This window comes from Mobula hypostoma, chromosome 24, assembly GCF_963921235.1.
Source record: "Mobula hypostoma chromosome 24, sMobHyp1.1, whole genome shotgun sequence".
Classification (NCBI taxonomy): domain Eukaryota; kingdom Metazoa; phylum Chordata; class Chondrichthyes; order Myliobatiformes; family Myliobatidae; genus Mobula; species Mobula hypostoma.
Window position 1 is genome coordinate 44,572,385 of NC_086120.1, and position 19,910 is coordinate 44,592,294.

Here is a 19,910-nt window from a genome sequence, read left to right on the forward strand (position 1 = left end):
TAATAAATGTACTTTGAAACACTTGTGGCTGCCCAAATCCTTGCTGATTTGTTTTGACACAAAATGATGCATACAACAGTATGTGGTGTTTCAATGGACATGTGACAAATAAAGCTAATCTTAATCTTTAATCATAGAACAGGTGCAGCAAACTTTTTTTGAGAGCCTGTGCCAAAATAGGCGATGATCTCCAAAAAAATTCTCTCACATGCCATGATAATTTTGAGCAGAGATGATCACCGATCAATAAATTAGCAACAATAATTATGAACTTAAGGTTGAGTCCTGTTGTTTATTTACATGTATTATTGTTTAGCTAGTAATAACAGCATAACAGAGACAGACTTAAATAAATAAAGCATGTTTGAAAACCTGTTCAAAAATGTATTAATCTTTTAAGAAAACAATTGAAAAGTGGCATAATTTCTAAATAGTATTGTTATTGTGGCAGGGTGGAAATATGTCTCTAACAAAGGGGGTGTAAGGTGCTCCTTCCCTCCGCTCGTCTGCAGGTCACCCTTGGGCAAGGTGTAGCACCTACTTAGCCCCCGCTCCGATCAGGGTCACATGAAGCCATGGGAGCAGGTAATGGATGGCCGTATGAGCAGCTGGTGCACAGACTGGTTATGTGACCACAGACGCCAGGCAGACAATCTCTGAAGAGTATTGATAATGGCTGGGGTCACCCGTCTTGTAAAGACACCGCCCAGAAGAAGGCAATGGTAGATGACTTCTATTTATGTAGAAAAAATTGCCAAGAGCAATCACGGTCCTGGATAGACCATGATCGCCCACGTCATTCAACACGGCACATAATGATAATGGTGATTGTATTGTACCTCATATATAATGTAAGAAATATGAACACGAAACTATATGCTTTGATGCATATTCATAAAAGATTAAGAAAAGGAAAATAAACACACTATTGGATCCAATTGTTTAATTCTTAGATTACGCTATTAAATTGTTATTTTCTTTTGCAGTTTAAAATTAATGATCTGCTTGCATTTTAAGTAGTTAGTTCTGCATATATCAGTTTAATATGCCTCTAGTGGCTGTACAAAGCATAATTCTGGAAAGCTCTGAAAAGTTCTTTGTCCTGCTTTATTTGAGTAAATGCTTTTCCATTTGTTAACTTGGTACTGCAGTATTCAATATGTGCTTTCTGATTGGTTGACTCTTATCTAGAAATTTGAATGGAATTTTCCTTATCTCTTTGGTATACAACAGTTCCACTTTAATATAAACACAAGAGATTCTGTATCCAGAGTAACACACACAATATGCTGGAGGAACTCAGCAGCTCAGGCAGCATCTATGGAAATGAACAAATATTTGACGTTTTGGGCTGAGACCCTTCTTTAGGACTGGAAAGGAAGGGGGAAGATGGCAGATTAAAGAGCTGGGGGGGGTAGAGAAGGAGGGTAGCTAGAAGATGATGGGTGATGGGTGGGAAAAGGGAAGGGCTGGAGTGGATAGAATATGATAGGTGAGGAGAGTGGAACATAGGAGAAAGGGAAGGAGGAGGTGACTGGAAGAAGTGATAGGTAGGGAAGAAGAGTGAGAAGAGTGGGGAATAGAAGAAGAGGAGAGGGGAAGGGAGATTTTCTTTTACCGGAAATAGAAGTGGATGTTCATGCCATCAGGTTGGAGAATATCTAGAGGGAATATAAGGTGTTGCTCCTCCACCCTCAGGGTGGCCTCACCTTGGCACAGGAGAAGACCATGGACTGATATGTCTGAATAGGAATGGGAATGGGAATTAAAATGTTCGGCCACCGAGAAGTTTCGCTTTTGGTGGATGTAGTAGAGGTGCTCGATGAAGGTGGGTCTGTCCAATTTAAGATGGTCCCGTCCATGTAGAGGACGCCGCATCAGGAGCACCAGATGCAATAGATGACCCCATCAGATTCGCAGGTGAAGTTTTGCCTCACCTGGAGGTACTATTTGGGGCCCTGATCTTAATCTTAGCTTTCCCCTCACTTAGTAGACCACCGCCAATTTTCTTCAGTTCCATCAGTGCTTAAAACAATCATGAAACAACAACTTTGGTGCCTCTTTCCTGACATCTAAAACAGGGGTCCTCAACCTTTTTTATGCCATGGACCAGTACCATTAAGCAAGGACCCCAGTTTGAGACCCCCCTGCTAAAAAGATCATGAGATTAAAACATCAGAATCCAACGACACGTTACTCTCAGTCATACTTTCGTGGCCGCACTAGCGATGACAAATATTTGGCTGTTTTGAAAGTTGTGCACACAGCACCGGTTTCAATGGTCAGCCTGCTCGAACTATACAAACCTGGCCCGCGAGGATTTCGAAACTTATCATGTGTTCTCGCCACTGTCAAGCTGGCATGAGACATTCCCTGTGAAAACATCTCACTGCTCTCGGGTTGTAAAAAAAAATCTGCTGCTTCATTTGGCAGTAAAGATAATCTTTTTTATTATGGGTGCAGTTTAAAGAATCGAGGAGCAGCACTGCATGCTGCAAGCCAACATAATCTGCACATGGCATAAGTTCACCACCACTGATAGAATATAAAAGAACACAGCGCAGGAACAGACCCGAAATTGCACTGAACTAATTAAGCTAGTAATTAAATTCCTAACAGCGTTTTGGAGGGGGAGGGAGGGCAGCCCGATATCTTGGTACATATTGGTACCAATGACGTAAGAAGGAAAAGCGATGAGGTCCTGAAAAGAGAATTTAGAGAGCTAGACGGAAAGCTGAGAAGCAGGACCTTCAGGGTAGTAATTTCTGGATTGCTGTCTGTATCTCATGTCGGTGAGGGTGGAAACAGGATGATTTGGCTGATTAATATGTGGCTGAGAATCTGGTGCAGGGGGCAGGTCTTCAGGTTCTTGGATCATTGGGATCTCTTCTGGGGAAGGTTTTGACGGGTTGCACCTGAGCCCGAGGGGAACCAATATTCTTGCAGGCAGGTTTGTTAGAGTTGTTGGGGAGGGTTTAAACTAACTTGGCAGGGGAATGGGAACTGGAATGAAGGGACTTAAGGTAGGATAGATGGTAAAAAAGCGAAGATAGCGTGAGTCAGACTGTCAGGAAGGGCGGGCAGATGATAGGATAGAATTGCAGCCAGCAGGGTGGGTATCAGTGCATCAGGGATGCAGAATCAAAAAGGGTAACAAATACAGTACTCAAAGTGTTATATTTCAATGCACAGAGTATAAGAAATAAGGTGGATGATCTTGTTGCACTATTACAGATTGTCAGGTATGATGTTGTGGCCATCACTGAATTTGAGTGTGAAATTTGATTGTAGTTGGGAGCTGAACGTCCAAGGTTACATGTTGTATCAGAGGGGTAGGGAGCTAGGCAGGTGTGGCACTGCTGGTAAAGAATGGCATCAAGTCAGTCAAAAGATGTGACTTGATGCATCGGAAGATGTTGAAACCTTGTGGGTTGAGTTGAGAAACTGCTAGGGTAAAGGGACCCTGATGGCAGTTATGTACAGGCCTCCCAACAGCAGCTGGGATGTGGACCACAATGGGAATTAGAAAAGGCATGTCAAAAGGGCAATGTTATGACTGTCATGGGAAATTTCAACATGCAGGTCAATTAGGAAAATCAGGTTGGTAATGGATCTCAAGAGAGTGAGTTTGTTGAATGCCTACAAGATGGCTTTTTAGAGCAGTTTGTCGTTGAGCCTACTAGGGGATCAGCTATATTGGATTGGGTGTTATGTAATGAACCAGAGGTGATTAGGGAGTTTAAGATAAAAGAACCCATAGGAGACAGTGATCTCAATATGACTGAGTTCAACTTGAAATTTGATAGGGAAGTCTGATGCAGCAGTATTTCAGAGGAGTAAGGGAAATTACAGTGGTGTGAGAGAGGAGTTGGCCAAAGTAAATTGGAGGGAGAAGCTGGCTGAGATGACAGCAGAGCAGCAATGGCGTGTGTTTCTGAGAAAAATGAGGAAGGTGCAGGGTAGATGTATTCCAAAATGAAGAAATACTCAAATGGCAAAATAGTACAACTGTGACTGACAAGGGCAGTCAAAACTAATGTAAAAACATAAGAGAGGGCATACTTCAAAGCAAAAATTAGTGGAAAGATAGAGGATTTGGAAGCTTTTAAAAACCTACAGAAGGCAACTAAAAGAATCATTAAAGAGGGAAAAGATGAAAAATGAAAGCAGGCTAGCAAACAATATCAAAGTGGATAGTAAAAGCTTTTTCAAGTATATAAAAAACGAAAGAGAGATGAGAGTGCATAAATACTGGTAGAAAATGAGAGCAGGGGAACAATAACGGAGGACAAGGAGATGGCTGATGAACTAATTGAGTATTTTGCATCAGTCTTCACTGTGGAAGACACTAGCAGTGTGCCAGATGTTGAAGGGTGTGAGGGTAGAGAAGTGAGTGCAGTTACTATTACAAGGGAGAAGGTGCTCAAAAAGCCGAAAGACCTAAGGGTATGTAAGTCACCCGGGCCAGATGAACTGCACCCGAGGGTTCTGAAAGAGGTAGTGGTAGAGACTGTGGAGGCATTAATAATGATCTTTCAAAAATCTTTAGACTCTAGGATGGTGCCAGAGGACTGGAAAATTGCAAATGTTACTCCACTCTTTAAGAAAGGAGGAAGACTGTGGAATTTATCTGTGGAATTTGTTGCCATGGGTGACAGTGGAGGCCAAGTCATTGGGTGTATTTAAGGCAGAGATTGATAGGTATCTGAGTAGCCAGGGCATCAAAGGTTATGGTGAGAAGGCGGGGGAGTGGGACTAAATGGGAGAATGGATCAGCTTGTGATAAAATGGCGGAGCAGACTCGATGGGCCGAATGGCCGGCTTCTGCTCCTTTGTCTTATGGTCTATGGTCTAAGGCAGCAGACAGGAAATTACAGACCAGTTAGTGGTTGGGAAGATGTCGGGTCAATTGTTAAGGATGAGATTGTGGAGTACTTGGTGACACAGGACAAGATAGAACAAAGTCAGCATGGTTTCCTTAAGGGGAAGTCTTGCCTGAAGAACCTGTTGGAATTCTTTGAGGAGATTACAAGCAGGATAGATAAAGAGGATGCAATGAATGCTGTATATTTGGACTTTCAGAAGGCCTTTGACAAGATGCCACACATGAGGCTGCTTACCAAGTTAAGAGCCCATGGCATTACAGGAAAGTTACTAACATGGTTAGAGCATTGGCTGATTGTTAGGAGGCAGCGAGTGGGAATAAAAAGATCCTTTTCTGGCTGGCTGCTTGTGACTAGTGGTGTTCCGCAGGGGTCGGTGTTGGGACCACTTCTTTTTATGTTGTATATAGATGATTTAGATGACGGAATAGATGGCTTTGTTGCCAAGTTTGCAGATGATACAAAGATTGGTGGAGTGGCAGGTAGTGTTGAGGAAACAGGAAGGCTGCAGAAGGACTTAGACAGATCAGGAGAATGGACAAGAAAGTAGCAAAAATGAAATACAATGTTGGAAAATGCATGGTCATGCTCTTTGGTAGTAGAAATCAATGTGCAGCCTATTTTCTAAACGGGAAGAAAGTTTTAAAATTTGAGATGCAGAGGGACTTGGGAGTCCTTGTGCAGAACATCCTAAAGGTTAATTTGCAGGTTGAGTCAATGGTGAGGAAGGCAAATACCATGTTAGCATTCATTTCAAGGGGTCTAGAATATAAGAGCAGCGCTGAGATGCTGTGGCTTTATAAAGCACTGGTGAGGCCTCACCTTGAGTATTGTGAACAGTTTTGGGCTCCTCATCTTAGAAAAGATGTGCTGGCATTGGAGAGGGTCCAGAGGAGGTTCACAAAGATGATTCTGTGAATGAAAGGGTTATCATAGAGGAACATTTGATGGCTCCGGGTCTGTACTTGCTGGAATTCAGAAGGATGAAGGGGGATCTCATTGAAACCATTCGAATGCTGAAAGGCCTAGACAGAATAGATGTGGAAAGGATGTTTCCCTTGGTGGGGGAGTCCAGGACAAGAGGGCATAGCCTCAGGATAGAGGGGCATCATTTAAAACAGAGATGTGGAGAAATTTCTTTAGTCAAAAGGTGGCGAATTTGTGGAATTTGTTACCATAGGGTGCTGTGGAGGCCTATCAAGAGATTGATAGGTTCTTGATTGGACACGGCATCAAGGGTTACGGGGAGAAGGCCGGGGAGTGGGGCTGAGGAGGGGGAAAAAAGGATCAGCCATGATTGAATGATGGAGCAGACTTGATGGGCCAAATGGCCTAATTCTGCTCCTATGTCTTATGGTCTTATAGTCTACATTAATCCCTTGTGCCTACATATTTCTGTCCATCCATTGTACAACCATATGCCTATTTAAGCACCCTCTCCAAAGCCTCAATATCCTTCCTGCCAAAGGGTGACCAAAACTAAATGCAATACTCCAGATGCACCTTAACTGGAGTTTTATAAAACTACAACACAACCTCCTGACTCTTGAACTCATTTCACTGGCTCAATAATGGCAAGTATATCACATACTTTCTTTATCACATTATCAACCCGCTCTACAACTCAGACTCTCAGCGTGTATGTATGTATTAATTAATTATTTGTATTGATGTATTTGTTTATTTTGTTTATATTTGCACCATTTGTCTACTTTTGCATATTGCTGGTTTAATATTATTTGTGTGTAGTTTTTCATTGATTCTATTGTATTTCTTTGTTCCATGCTGAATGCCTGTAAGGGAATGAATCTCAGGGTAGTACATTGTGATATACTATATATGTACTTTGATAATAAATTTACTTTGAACTTTGAACCTGCACAGACACTTTTAGCGAGCAATGTACTTCAACCGCAAGGCCCTCAATACCATTAAGGGTCTTGCCTTTGACAGTGTACTAGAATTGTTGGCTGTCAGCCATACCCAAAAATGACAGGATCCTGTGTGGGAGAGTTTTTAAAGCGGAAAGGCCTTTGCACTGCAGCAGTTCCACTCTCTCTGGACCTCAGGAGTCTAGGTCCATTGGTACATATAGTCATCACACTGGGGGATCTCCCTTGGTTGCAGTGGATGACCATGACGTCTTCTGTGCCTCGTTATGCCCTTCACTCTCCACAAAGCGTTGCATAACCAACTTCCCGGCCATTGGATCTCACCTGCTCAGTCTGCTGGCACTGACTGCACGTGCTAGCGTGGTCATGTCTCCATCTCACTGGGCTATGAGACCTGTCGGCTACCCTCACCTGGTTTAGCCCACCTGTCGAAACGGTGCGCTGGGGCGTGGCCACTGTCGCATGCAAACAGCTTGGAGCCACGGGTGGGAGCTGACTGTCCAGTGGGGACCAAAAGTGAGAGATCTGCCCCAGAATGGACACAACAAGTCCTTTCACCAGAGGTGCTACCCCTCCCTGGACCAACCCCCCCCGCCACCCCCGTATACCCTAATGTACCAGAACAACATTATTAAAGCAGCAAGTCTGAGAAGCCTCTGTTGGTCAGGGTCGACCATAGATGTTGCATCCTGGCTGTCTGGATACACAAGCCTGGGCAGTATAAAATGGAGAGCAAACCGTTGCCCATGTAGCAGGCTTCCCCTCGCCATGCATCTGATAAACCCAAAGGAATGGCAGAGGCTGATACAGTTTGGAACCAGCAGCATCACAGGAGGTGTCAGTCAGTGTTAAACTCAATGCAGGACTGCCTTAGCAACTTCAGTTCTGGACTTTTCCCTTGGGATTTATTCCCAAAGACTTCCTCATGAGTGGGTATCGCCGCAAGGGTGCAGAGGTTTGAGATCAGAGTTTTCCTTCTCCTCCAAGGCAACTGGTTTTAAGGCACCAGTAACCTGCCTTTGCCTCTTGTCCTGTCAGTAGAAACTGTTCCACTGGGCTACACGTGAAGGACTTGGTTGTCAGAGGCTATTTGAGGCGCAGGCGCATGCCACTGGGAGCACTTAATAGATAGTGGGAGCTTATCCCCACTACCACCCCCAGCTGTAACAACCTTAAGGAACCAAAACAGCAAGTATTCAGATCATAAAGCATGAAAAAAGCCATTTGTCTTGTTGAATACACATATGAATATTGTAAGGATGTTTATAGTAAAGACTTGGCAGGGAAGTTACTGGGTCTTGGTTTGTTCTTTAAATATCAAAAAGATATTAAGTAAAATGTGGTCACCACTTTGCTCCATTTCAAGGTAACGGAGTTTCAGTGCCACTAGTGTAGCAGCATAGAAAAGAATGTTGCTCTGAGCTTTTTGGCAGATTTGGCATTGTTTGATATCCATGAAAGAAAATACAAGGTCTGCCTTTGTTTTATAAATATCTACTAAACACTCCTTCACCAGTGTTCGTGCAACACACAGTCAACAAGGCTTATCTCCTCAAAGACAAAGCCAACGCTCGCACTGCATTCTCCCAGTCCTCGGCAAAGCCAAATCAATCATGGAAGCAGTATCAACTTTTACGGTCTCTCAGTTTTTCTTTTTGCTGATTAGCGCTCTGCCCGTGGAACAGAACCTCATGAAGGTGCAGGAAAATGTGGAAGAGCTGACCGGCAGCCAGTCGAGTGATTTTTCTGACCTTCATTCGGCAAAAGAACAAAGAAACTGCTCTACTGATGGTGAGTCTGTGTGTGAGACAAAGTCACTTGTTGGAGCAGGGAAGGGGACAGGACTATCACAACCATTGGATAAGGACAGCAAGATTTCCTTCGGTGTGCTCTCCACTGCAGGCGATGTCACCAATGCAAGCAGGCATCAAGAGCTGGATAAAAGCTGGAGACAAAAGCATCCAAGTGTCTTTAAAGAACCTGTGTGTAGGTTGCAAAGTGATGAACAAAGGGCTAACTCTCTCGAGGTGATCGGCGCCACTTCGGGGTACGAACGCGGTTTCATTGAAGATGTGGCCCTGTACAGTGACAGACACGTGGCCAAGTTTGGGATCTGTTCTGCTGCAAAGCAAAAGCACAGTGCATTGCTCCTTCTCAGAAATCTGGCATTTCACCTAAAGGCTGGCGCAGAAATGGGGAAGTTGATGGTGCTGCATCTTTCTGAAGGTAAGAAAAGAGAATCAATTTCACTGCAAAGGTGAACAGTTTTCCACAGTTTATTCTCTTGTTGCTTTACAATTAATGATGGCACTAATAAATTGACAATAAATTCTAATATTATGTATGAACTACCATCATAACCATAACACATAGAACCAGAATTAGGCCATTCGGCCCATTGAGTCTGCTTCACCATTTGATCAAGGTTGTTCTATTATCCCTCTCAACCCCATTCTCTTGCCTTCTCCCCATAATCTTTAATACTTTTACAGGTCAGGAGCCTATTAACTTTAATGAATGGACTCTACCCTATCAATCTTAATGACTTGGCAATGAATTCCCTACATTCTCCACCCTCTGGCTAAAGAAATCTGTCCTCACCTCTGTTCAGAAGAGGCATCCTTCTGTTCTGAGGCTGTGCTCTCTGGTCCTAGACCAGGGATTACGGATCTTTTTTATGCTATGGACCAATACCATTAAGCAAGGGGTCTTTATACCTGTCCTAGACTCTCCCACTACTGGAAACATCCTCTTCATGTTCACTCTATCCAGGTATATGAAATATTCTTCATTAATGCACCAAAAACATAGTTAGGAAGGGATAAAATGGACAAGTTTTATGTTGCACTGAACTAGAACTTGGTCAAATTCCACTTTGTTCCAACATAGAGATGTTGCTGCGGGATTCAGTGAGAAAGCATATTTAAAGCATTGCATCACTGGGTAACACAGGTACAGCAGGTTGTAAAGGTGTTTCACAGCTGCGGGGCTCTGGGATTAATTCTGACTTTCAATGTGGTCTGTATGAAGTTTGCACATTCTTTCTGTAACAGTGTGGGTTTCCCCCAGGAGCTCCACTTCCCTCTGACATCCCACAGAACGTGCTGGTTGCTCTGTTAATTCATCATTATAAATGACACTGAATGTGAATCACAGGCAGGAGGACCAGAAAGGAGTTGATGAGAAAAGATGAGATGTCAAGACTCAAGAGATCATATTGTAACTTTTTAAAAACTCTGGTTAGGCCACGTGAGGAGCGTGGCCTACAGTTCTGATCACCTCACTGTAGGAAATATGTTGAGGCTTTGGATAGGGTGCGGAAGAGGTTTGCTAGGATGCTGCTTGGTTTAGAGGGTATGTGCTATCATGAGAGGCTGGATAAACTTGGTTTGCTTTCTCTGGAGCAGTGGTGGCTGAGGAGAGATCTGATAGAGCTTCTTAAGATTATGAGAGGCACAGACAGAGTAGACAGGGAGTATCTTTTTCCCAGCGTAGAATACCTAATGAATGCATTGAAGGTGAGAGGGGGCAGGTTCAAAGGGGATGTGAGGGGTAAATCTTTTTACTCAGAGAGTGGTGGATGCCTGAAATGTGCTGCCTGGTATGGGGTAGTGGTGAATACATTAGAGGCTTTTAAGAGATGTTTGGATTGGCACATGAATGTGAGGAAGATGGAGGGATATGGACATTGTGTAGGTAGGAGGGTGTTTTTCATTTACTTTCTTGCTGGTTCAACACGACATTGTGGGCTGAACTGTTCTATGTTCTATGTCCCTGAGAGCCCACATAGACATGAAGGGCCAAATGGCCTCCATCTTGCTGTGGGAAAATATGAAATGTGGAAGATAGCTAAAAGAGAGAAATAACCATTTGATTAACTAATCGGTAAAAGGAATGAGGACAGATGTTTGATGTTAGGCTACAGGTACATAGTGTACATTACACACTTGACAGTTAAATCCCTTACTGACATGGTTTTGTATTTATTGCATTTAAATCTAAAGAAAAGTGGAATGGGAGGGGCTGTTCCCCAGCACGCGACGGGCAGGCAGTTTGATGTGCCCACTAATCTTCCACTTTGTGTCTCCCATTATTTATTCCACTGCTTTTGTGTGCCTGCTTGTACCTATCCCTGTCTCTCAAAGTTTTAAACACCTCTGCAAGTTCATCACTGACATCCCTATGTTTCAAGGAATAAAGACCCAGCCTGACAAACCTCTCCCTATAACTCAGACCCTCCAGTCATGGATTCTGCACTATTTCCCATTTAACCACATCTTCCCTAAAACAGAGTGATTTTACACTTTGCATTATATTGCTGCCACAAAAAAATAACGGATTTCATACTATGAACATGAGTTGTAGAGTCCTTGAAACTGAGTCCGTCGGATGTGTAATCAGTTCAGGAGTCGAGATGAGTGAAGTTATCCACACTGGTTCAGGAGCCTGAAGGTTGTTCCTGAACCTGGTTGTGGCATGGAATTACCAATGACTTGGAGCTAAACCTGAGAGTAAACCTGATTCTGAGATGGGTCTCTATAGTGGACTGGGAGTGGGAAGGGGGCAGGGAGAGGGGAATCATAGTGGGGAAAAGGGGGAGGGAGTGGGAAGCACCAGACAGACGTTCTGTAATGATCAATAAACCAACTGTTTGGAATCAAATGATGCTGCCTGGTGTCTCAGGGCTGGGTGTGTCTGCACCTGCTTCAACCCCACTGCTCGCACTCCGTCTCTGCCACCTGCCCCACACCCCTCCCAAGGCACTCCACCTCACCATTCCCAACATCTTTTGCTCCAGCCGGATTTACAAACTCGTTCTCTGCCCCACATTGACAAATACAGTACTGTGCAGGGGTGTTTTGCCCCTCAGTTACATACTGTGTATATGTGTCTGAGATCTTTGCACAGTACTGTATATAGACAGTAAAGTCAACTGTTTGAAGCTGGCAAAAACCCTCTCTAAGTGTGCAGATCAGATCTGGTATCAGTGAGCCATGACTGCCATTTTAATGGATAGCTAATTAAGGAAGAAAGGAGGAAGATTACCTGAGGCTTGAAGTCTCCCAAGCTAATTTTTTAAAACTAAAAGAGAAACCTTTTCCTTGTGATATCTAGATGATATCAGAGCTCCAAGTCATTGGTAACTCCATGCCACTGCCAGGTTCAGGAACAACATTCAAGCTCCTGAACCAGTGTGGATAACTTCACTCAGCTCAACTCTGAACTCATTACACACCCTATTGTCTCTCTTTCAAGGACTCTACAACTCATGTTCACAGTATTATGTATTTTTTAATTGAACAATTTGATTTCTTTTGCCCATTGGTTATTGGTCAGTCTTTGTTTGTGTGTAGTTTTTCATTGATTCTATTGTATTCCTTTGTTCTACTGTAAATGCCTGCAAGAAAATGAATCTCAGGGTAGTACAGGACTGTGCAAAAATCTTTGGCACATATATGTAACTCGGGTGTCTAAGACCTTGCACAGTACTGTATTTGTCAAGGTGGAGCGGAGAGCGAGTTTGTAAGTCTGGTGGGGGCAAACAATGTTGGGAACGGCGACAGCGGATTGCTGCAGAAGGGTGTGGGACAGGTGGCAGAGAAGGAGTGCCGGGGTGGGGGTGGTGCAGGTGCAGACACACCTTCTCTGAAGCACCGGGCAAGGTCATTTGATTCCAAACGATTGGTTTATTGATCATTACAGAATGCCTCTCTGGAGCTTCCCACTCCTTCCCATCTCCCCTCCTCCTTTTTCCAACCATGATTCCCCTCTTCCTGTCCCCTTCCCACTCTTGGTCCACAATAGAGACCCATATCAGAATCAGGTTTATCATCACTCACATATGTCATGAAATTTGTGCTTTTTTTTGCTGCAACAGAACAGTGCAATACATAGAATTACTACAGTACTGTGCATAAGTCTTAGACACCCTAGGTTTTATATGTGTATATATATATATATATATATACGACTCTTCCACAGTGCAGTATATGGGACATATACATATTTTGATAATATACTTAATTTGAACACTTGGAGCACAATGTGTCATTTTGTTCACTCTGTTATAGGAAAGTTGTAGTTAAACAGCAAAGGGTGCAGAAGTGATTTACAAGGATGTTTCCAAATCTGGAGGGCCTGAGTTATAGGGAGAGGTTAGCCTGGCTTGGGTTTTCTTGGAATGCAGGAATATCAGAGATGACCTTATAGAGATATGGAGAGACCTAGATAAGGTGGAAGATGTTTTCCACGGGTAATGGAGTCCCAAACTTGGCAGCATAGTTTTAGGGTGTGACGAGAAACATTTAAAAGGGACTTGAGGAGCAATTGTTTCACCCAGACGATGGTCAGTGCATGGAATGAGTACCAGAGGAAATGAGCAGGCCAGGCAGCATCTATAGAAAAGAGTAAACAGTTAACATTTCGGTCCAAGGCCCTTCATCAGGACTGGCGATGTCCTGATGTGAGGGTTTGGCCAAAAAAGTCCACTGTTTACTCTTTTCCATAGATGCTGCCTGGCCTGCTGAGTTCCTCCAGCATTTTGTGTGTGTTGCTTTGGATTCCAGCATCTGCAGATTTTCTCGTGTTTACACCAGAGGGAATAATTGGGACAGGTACAATAGTAACATTTAAGAAGCGCTTCAGGAGAGGTGGGTCTTAGAAGGATATAGGGCAAATTCAGGAAGTTGTGACCAGCTGAGTGAACTCGTGAGGATGAAGGGCCTGTGACTCTGACTCCAGAACTTCAATGATAAATGTGAGCACCAGTAAAAGGTCTACCGTACTCCAAAACCCAGCTGAACATTGTTAAGAAATATCTTATACTGCGTATCTCAGCTGTACCATAAAGCAAGTTAAATAAGCTGTGCAAAAATAGAAATAAAAAGCAGTGAGGAAGTTTTCTTGGGTTCATTGTCGATTCAGAAATTGGATGGCAGAGGGGAAGAAACTGTTTCTGAATCACTGAGTGTGTGTCTTCAGACTTCTGTACCTCCTTCCTGATGGTAGCAGTGAGAACAAGGCATTGAGTAGTGAATTATAAAGGGTATTATAAAGATAATTATTTTATAATTACGAAATTATAATGTAGATTAGATTAGATTATGAGGACACGCAGTCCTCTTTTATTGTCATTTAGTAATACATGCATTAAGAAATGATACAATGTTCCTCCAGAATGATATCACAGAAACACAAGACAAACCAAGACTAAAAAAACTGACAAAAAACACACAATTATAACATATAGTTACAACAGTGCAAAGCAATACCATAATTTGATAAAGAACAGACCATGGGCACGGTAAAAAAAAACTCAAAGTCTCTCGAAAGTCCCATCATCTCACGCAGACGGTAGAAGGGAGAAACTCCCCCTACCATGAACCTCCGGCGCCGCAAACTTGCCGATGCAGCATCCTGGAAGCACCCGACCACAGCCGACTCTGAGTCCGTCCGAAAACTTCGAGCCTCCGACACCGAGCCCTGAGCACCATCTCTGCCGAGCGCTTCGACCCCGGCCCCGGCAACAGGCAATAGGCAAAGCCGAGGATCTAGGGCCTTCCCCTCCAGAGATTCTCGATCACACAGTAGCAGCGGCAGCGAAGCGGGCATTTCAGAAGTTTCTCCAGATGTTCCTCCGTGCTTCTCACGTCCGTCTCCATCAAATCCGGATTGTGCACGGTACCTACTTAACAAATACGATATCATTTCAGAGCGGCTGCGCGCGCTGCGTCGCGCCGCCATCTTCTCCTCCCCTCCTAGTGTATGGCTGTTGTTTCCACTATGGATCTATTAGAAAGAAGGTGAAGCGACACAGTAACAGAGCAACAACACGACTGACAGTGAGCTCCACAACACCCACAGGATTTCAACTGAAATGTTACACGTTTCACGTTTTTATTTACTCACTGCCCGTTACGCCGCTGGTGTTTAAGGCAGCAATGAAGGTCTTCCATCTCTGGCAGTGTTCAGGGCTTCCTTCATCATATCAGTAGCTTCCTCTCGGTTTTCACTACTGTCAGTCATCCAAGTCCTGGCTGGAGTCTCAGGAATACCCTCACACTCAGATGGAGATGAATTCTCCATCGTTGTTTGCATAACAGTTTTGTTTTACCAGTCAGGGCTGTTAGCCCTGAGCTGAACCCCCGAACCTGGAGGACCAGTAGACCACTCTTAGTCTGCCCTTTACCCTTTGACCCCTTTGACCAAGAGCCAAAGAACAAGGCTCAGACTCCAGCCAATATAGCTTTCCGATCACTGAGGCACGAAAGCCTCCAAACCCAACGACAATGTAGTGGTCCTCGTGGAGGATGTTTCGCAAAGAACAACCAATTATCCACTATATCTGCAGACTCCATGAAGTTATCGTCTGCCTCAATTTCTCCGCCGAGAGGCTGGGAGACATGGAGTAGTACAGCACAGAAAACAGGCCCTTCGGCCCAACACATCCATGCTGATGAAAGTGTTCACCTCTGTCTGCATTTGGCCCATGTCTCTCTAAAACCTTCCTAAATGTTCTTTAAATGTCGTTAACCACTTCCACTGGCAGCTCCTTCTATATGTCCACCACCCTTAGTGTGTATAGGGACTGAACATTCAATGTTTTGGACTGAGATCCTTCATCAGGACTGGAACGGAAGGAGAAAGAAACCGGAATAACATGGTGGGTGGGTGGGCAGTGGGCGCAGGAACGATGGGAAGCAGAGCAGAGATGGCTGGTTTCTGGGAATAGCTCACAAGGCACAGGATAGACATGCGCCACAGAAGAAGTTCTCAAATGACAGGGGTGGGCAACCATGGCTGACAAGGGAAGTTAAGGACTCCGTAAAAGTCAAGGAAAGGGGATATAAGTTAGCAAAAGTAAGTGGGAAATTGGATTATTTGGATATTTTAAAAAACCAACAAAAAGCAACTAAAAAACCATGGGAAGGGAAAAGATGAAATATGAGGGCAAAATAGTCAATAATATAGAGCAGGGAAGTTTTTTCAGTTATGTACAGAGTAAAAGGGAGGTGAGAGTTGATATTGAACCACTGGAAAATGATGCTGATGAGGTGGTAATGGGGGACAAAGAAATGGCAGATGAACTTAATAAGTACTTTGCATCTGTCTTCACTGGGGAAGACACTAGCAGTGTGCCAGAGGTCCGTGAGTGTCGGGGAGCAGGAATGAGTGCCGTTGCTATTGCAGAGGAAAGTGTGCTAGGCACATTGAAAAGCCTTAAGGTAGATGAGTCACCTGACCCAGTTGGACTACATCCCAGAGTTCTGAAAGAGGTTGCTGACGAGATAGCAGATGCATTAGTTATGATCCTTCAAGAATCACTTGAATCTGGCATGGTCCCGGAGGACTAGAAGATTGCAAATGTCACTTCACTCTTTAAGAATGGAGGAAGGCAAAAGAATGGAAATTATAGGCCAGTCAGCCTGAACTCAGTGGTTGGGAAAGTGTTGGAGTCCATTATTAAGACTATACTTGGAAACTAATGATAAAATAAGTCAAAGTCAGCATGGTTTCTGTAAAGGGATAACTTGCCTGTCAAATCTGTTAGAGTTCTTCAAGGAAGTAGTAAGCAGGGTGGACAAAGGAGAGGCAATGGATGTCATTCATTTGGATTTTCAGAAGGTATTTGATAAGATGCCACATATGAGGCTACTTAACAAGAAAAAATCCCATGACATTTCAGGAAAGATACTAGCATGGATAGAGGAATGGCTGACAGGCAGGAGGCAGTGAGTGGGAATAAAGGGGGCCTTTTCTGGTTGGCTGCCAGTGACTTGTGATGTTCCTCAGGGGTCAGTATTGGGATCGCTACTTTTCACATTGTTTGTCGGTGATTTAGATAATGGAATTAATGGCTTTGGGGCAAAAGTTTGCAGATAATATGAAGAAAGGTGGAGGAGTAGGTAGTGCTGAGGAAGCAATGTGATTACAGAAGGACTTAGACAAATTGGAAGAATGGGCAAAAATGTGGCAGATGGAATACAGTGTTGGGAAATGTATGATAATGTAACTTGGTAAAAGGAACAATAGTGTGGATTATTACCTAAATGGGGAGAAAATTCAAACATCAGAGCTGCAAAGGGACTTGGGAGTCCTCGTGCAAGACTTCCAGAAGGTTAATTTACAGGTTGACTCTGGTAAAGAAGGCAAACGCAAAGTTGGCTTTCATCTCCAAGGGGAATAGAACATAAAAACAAGGAATTAATGCAGAGCCTTTATAAGATACTAGTCAGGCTGCGCTTGGAGTATTGTCAACAGTTTTGGGCCCCATATCTCAGAAAGGATGTGTTGTCATTGGAGAGAATCCAGAGGTCCATAGATGATTCTGGAAATGAGCGGATTAACATTTGAAGAGCGTTTGGCAGCTTTGGGCCTGTACTCACTGGAATTTAGAAGAATGCGGGAGGATCTCATTGAAATGTACTGTATGTTATAAGGACTAAATAACGCGGATGTGAAGAGGATGTTTCCTATGGTGGAGTGTCCAGAACTCAAGGGCACAGCCTCAAAATTGAGGGGCAACCCTTTAGAACAGAGGTAAGGAGGAGTTTTTTTTAGCTAGAGAGTAGTGAATCTGTGGAATGCTCTGCCACAGACTGCGGTGGAGGCCAAAACCGTGGGTATATTTAAAGTGAAAATCGATATTTTGCTGATTGGTCAGGGCATCAAAGGTTATGGCAAGAAGGCAGGTGTGTTGCTGTGTGAACGAAGTCACTGGAAAAAATTACTGGTAGATACAAAGCAGCTTCTTCATTCGACAAAACAAGGTACAACAGGCATCATATGGAGACACTTTTGATTGAAAGGTCTGGCTGGGCCAACATGGGACTCGATATTTTATGTGCCAAACATCAAAGGACAACACACACAAAACTCTGGATGAACTCAGCAGGCCAGACAGCATCGATGGAAAAGGTACGGTCGAGGTTTTGGCCCGAAACATCGACTGTACATTTTCCATAGATGCTACCTGGCCTGCTGAGATCCTCTAGCATTTTCTGTGTGTGTTGCTCAGATTTCCAGCATCTGCAGATTTTCTGATCAGAGGGCAACTCCGTATTTACAATGTATGGACAATGCTTTCTTTGAAACTACATACAACCTTCACACCTTCTGATTCACATCCAAATGAATTTTATTCAGCATTGTCTGGATCGGAATTCACAGCTTTTAGGAACCCATCTTTCAGAGCTGTACTCCAAATTAAATGCACAATACATTTTCAGATGTGAAGACTGGTAGCCAAAGCCAATTGCTAAATGCATATGTCCTAAACCCAAAAATCAATTTGACAGTCCCTCTTGGACAAAAATTAATTTGTACCAGGAAAGGCCAACCTAAAGGAGGATCTACTCAAATAGGGCAGCAAAAATGCCCTGCCTCGGAATCCCCCCCCCAATTATTTTGTGTGCCTCTACTTCCACCCTATCATCCCTAATCGCTACCTACAAAATGCTAAGCAGAGAGATTTTTCCAGAAATTTGAACAACGGACTTTACAAAAACGTCTTCGTTGGTATTCCATCGCTCTAACCAGTGCACCAATCGTGAGTTGGAGAGCTTTGAGATAGGAGGTGGCACACAGGTCCGGGAGCGAAGTTTAAAGGGGGAAAGCTTCGCGGGAACTCAGCTATAACCAGAGCACCAATCGTGAGTTGGAGAGCTGGGAAGATTCGGGCATTAAAGAGAGACACTGCCTAGTAGAGCGGTTATCAAAGGAGCGGTCATCGACGGAGTGGTCTGAGGCAGAGGGGTAGAGCTTTGGCTCATTTGGGATTTGACAAGGTAAGTGGGCAAGTGGACTTCGTTTTTTCTTCCCTGCATATTTTTTGGAGGAATAGAGAGCATGTCTGTAGGGTTACTATTTTGCTTTGGGTGTCAGACGTGGGAATCCTGGGAATCTATAAAGTATAAAGTATAAAGTATCTTCCAGTCTCCCAGATGGCCACATCTGCCCCAAGTGCACCAAGATGCAGCTCCTGAGAGACCGTGTTAGGGATCTGGAGCTGCGGCTCGATGACCGACAGCTTATTAGGGAAAGTGAGCAGGAGATAGATAGGAGCTAAAGGGAGTTAGTCACCCTGAGGCTACAGGAGGTAGACAAGAGGGTGACTGTCAGGGAAGGGATGGGAAGAGCTGAGATAGTAGAGAGTACCCCTCTGGTCATTTCTCTCAGTAATCATTATCTCATTTTGGATGCTGTTAGTGGGGTGGGGGTGACCACGGCGATCGGGTCTCTGGCACTGAGCCTGGTTCCATGGTGCAGAAGGGAGAGAAGAAGATGAGGAATGCGGTAGTCATAGGGGATTCCATAATGAGGGGAATAGACAGGAGGTTCTGTCAGCCTGATAGAGATACCTGCATGGTGTGTTGCCTCCCAGGTGCCAGGGTACGGGATGTCTCGGATCAGGTGCAGAGTATTCTGAAGGGAGAGGGTGAACAGCCAGAAGTCTTGGTGCACGTTGACATAGGTAGGAAAAGGGAGGAGGTCATGAAGAGAGAATTCAGGGAGTTGGATAGGAAGCTGAAAAGCAGGACCTCCAGGGTTGTAGTCTCAGGACTGCTGCCTGTGCCACGTGCTAACGAATGCAAGAATAGCATGATCAGGCATATCAATGTGTGGCCGAGAGACTGGTGTAGGGGGCAGGGCTTCAGGTTCCTGGATCATTTGGGCCTCTTCCGGGGACAGGTACGACCTGTTCAAAAAGGACGGGTTACACCTGAACCCAAAGGGGTCCAATATTCTAGCAGGCAGGTTTAATAGAGCCATTATGGAGGGTTTAAACTAATTTGGCAGGGGTATGGGACCAGAGTGGCTGAGGGATGGGAAAATAGAAATAAATCAAAGATAGCGTGCGACAGAGATTATAGAAAGAACAAGCAGGAGATGAGGCTTAATCACAGCCAGTGGCATGAGTTACAGGGCAATAGAGGCATGGTGCAGTTAAAACAAAAAGCAACAAATACTGGACTGAAAATGTTATATTTGAATGCATGCAGCATAAGAAATAAAATAGACGATCTTGAAATTCAGGCAAGTATGACATTGTGGCCATCTCTGAAACTTGGCTAAAGGATGGAGCTGAACGTCCGAGGACATATGATGTATCGGAAAGATAGGTTAGTAAGCAGAG

The 19,910-nt window shown here is 44.1% G+C and overlaps 1 protein-coding gene across 1 annotated transcript in view; it reads left to right on the top strand.

The window, feature by feature from the left end:
- The first annotated feature begins 8,160 nt into the window (after nt 1–8,160).
- amh (anti-Mullerian hormone) overlaps nt 8,161–19,910 on the top strand; it is a 60,469-nt gene continuing 48,719 nt past the window's right edge. The window contains exon 1 of the mRNA XM_063032759.1: nt 8,161–9,001. Within this exon, the coding sequence (XP_062888829.1) occupies nt 8,389–9,001 (613 nt within the window). The 5' untranslated portion in view covers nt 8,161–8,388. The remainder of the gene's footprint in view (nt 9,002–19,910) is intronic.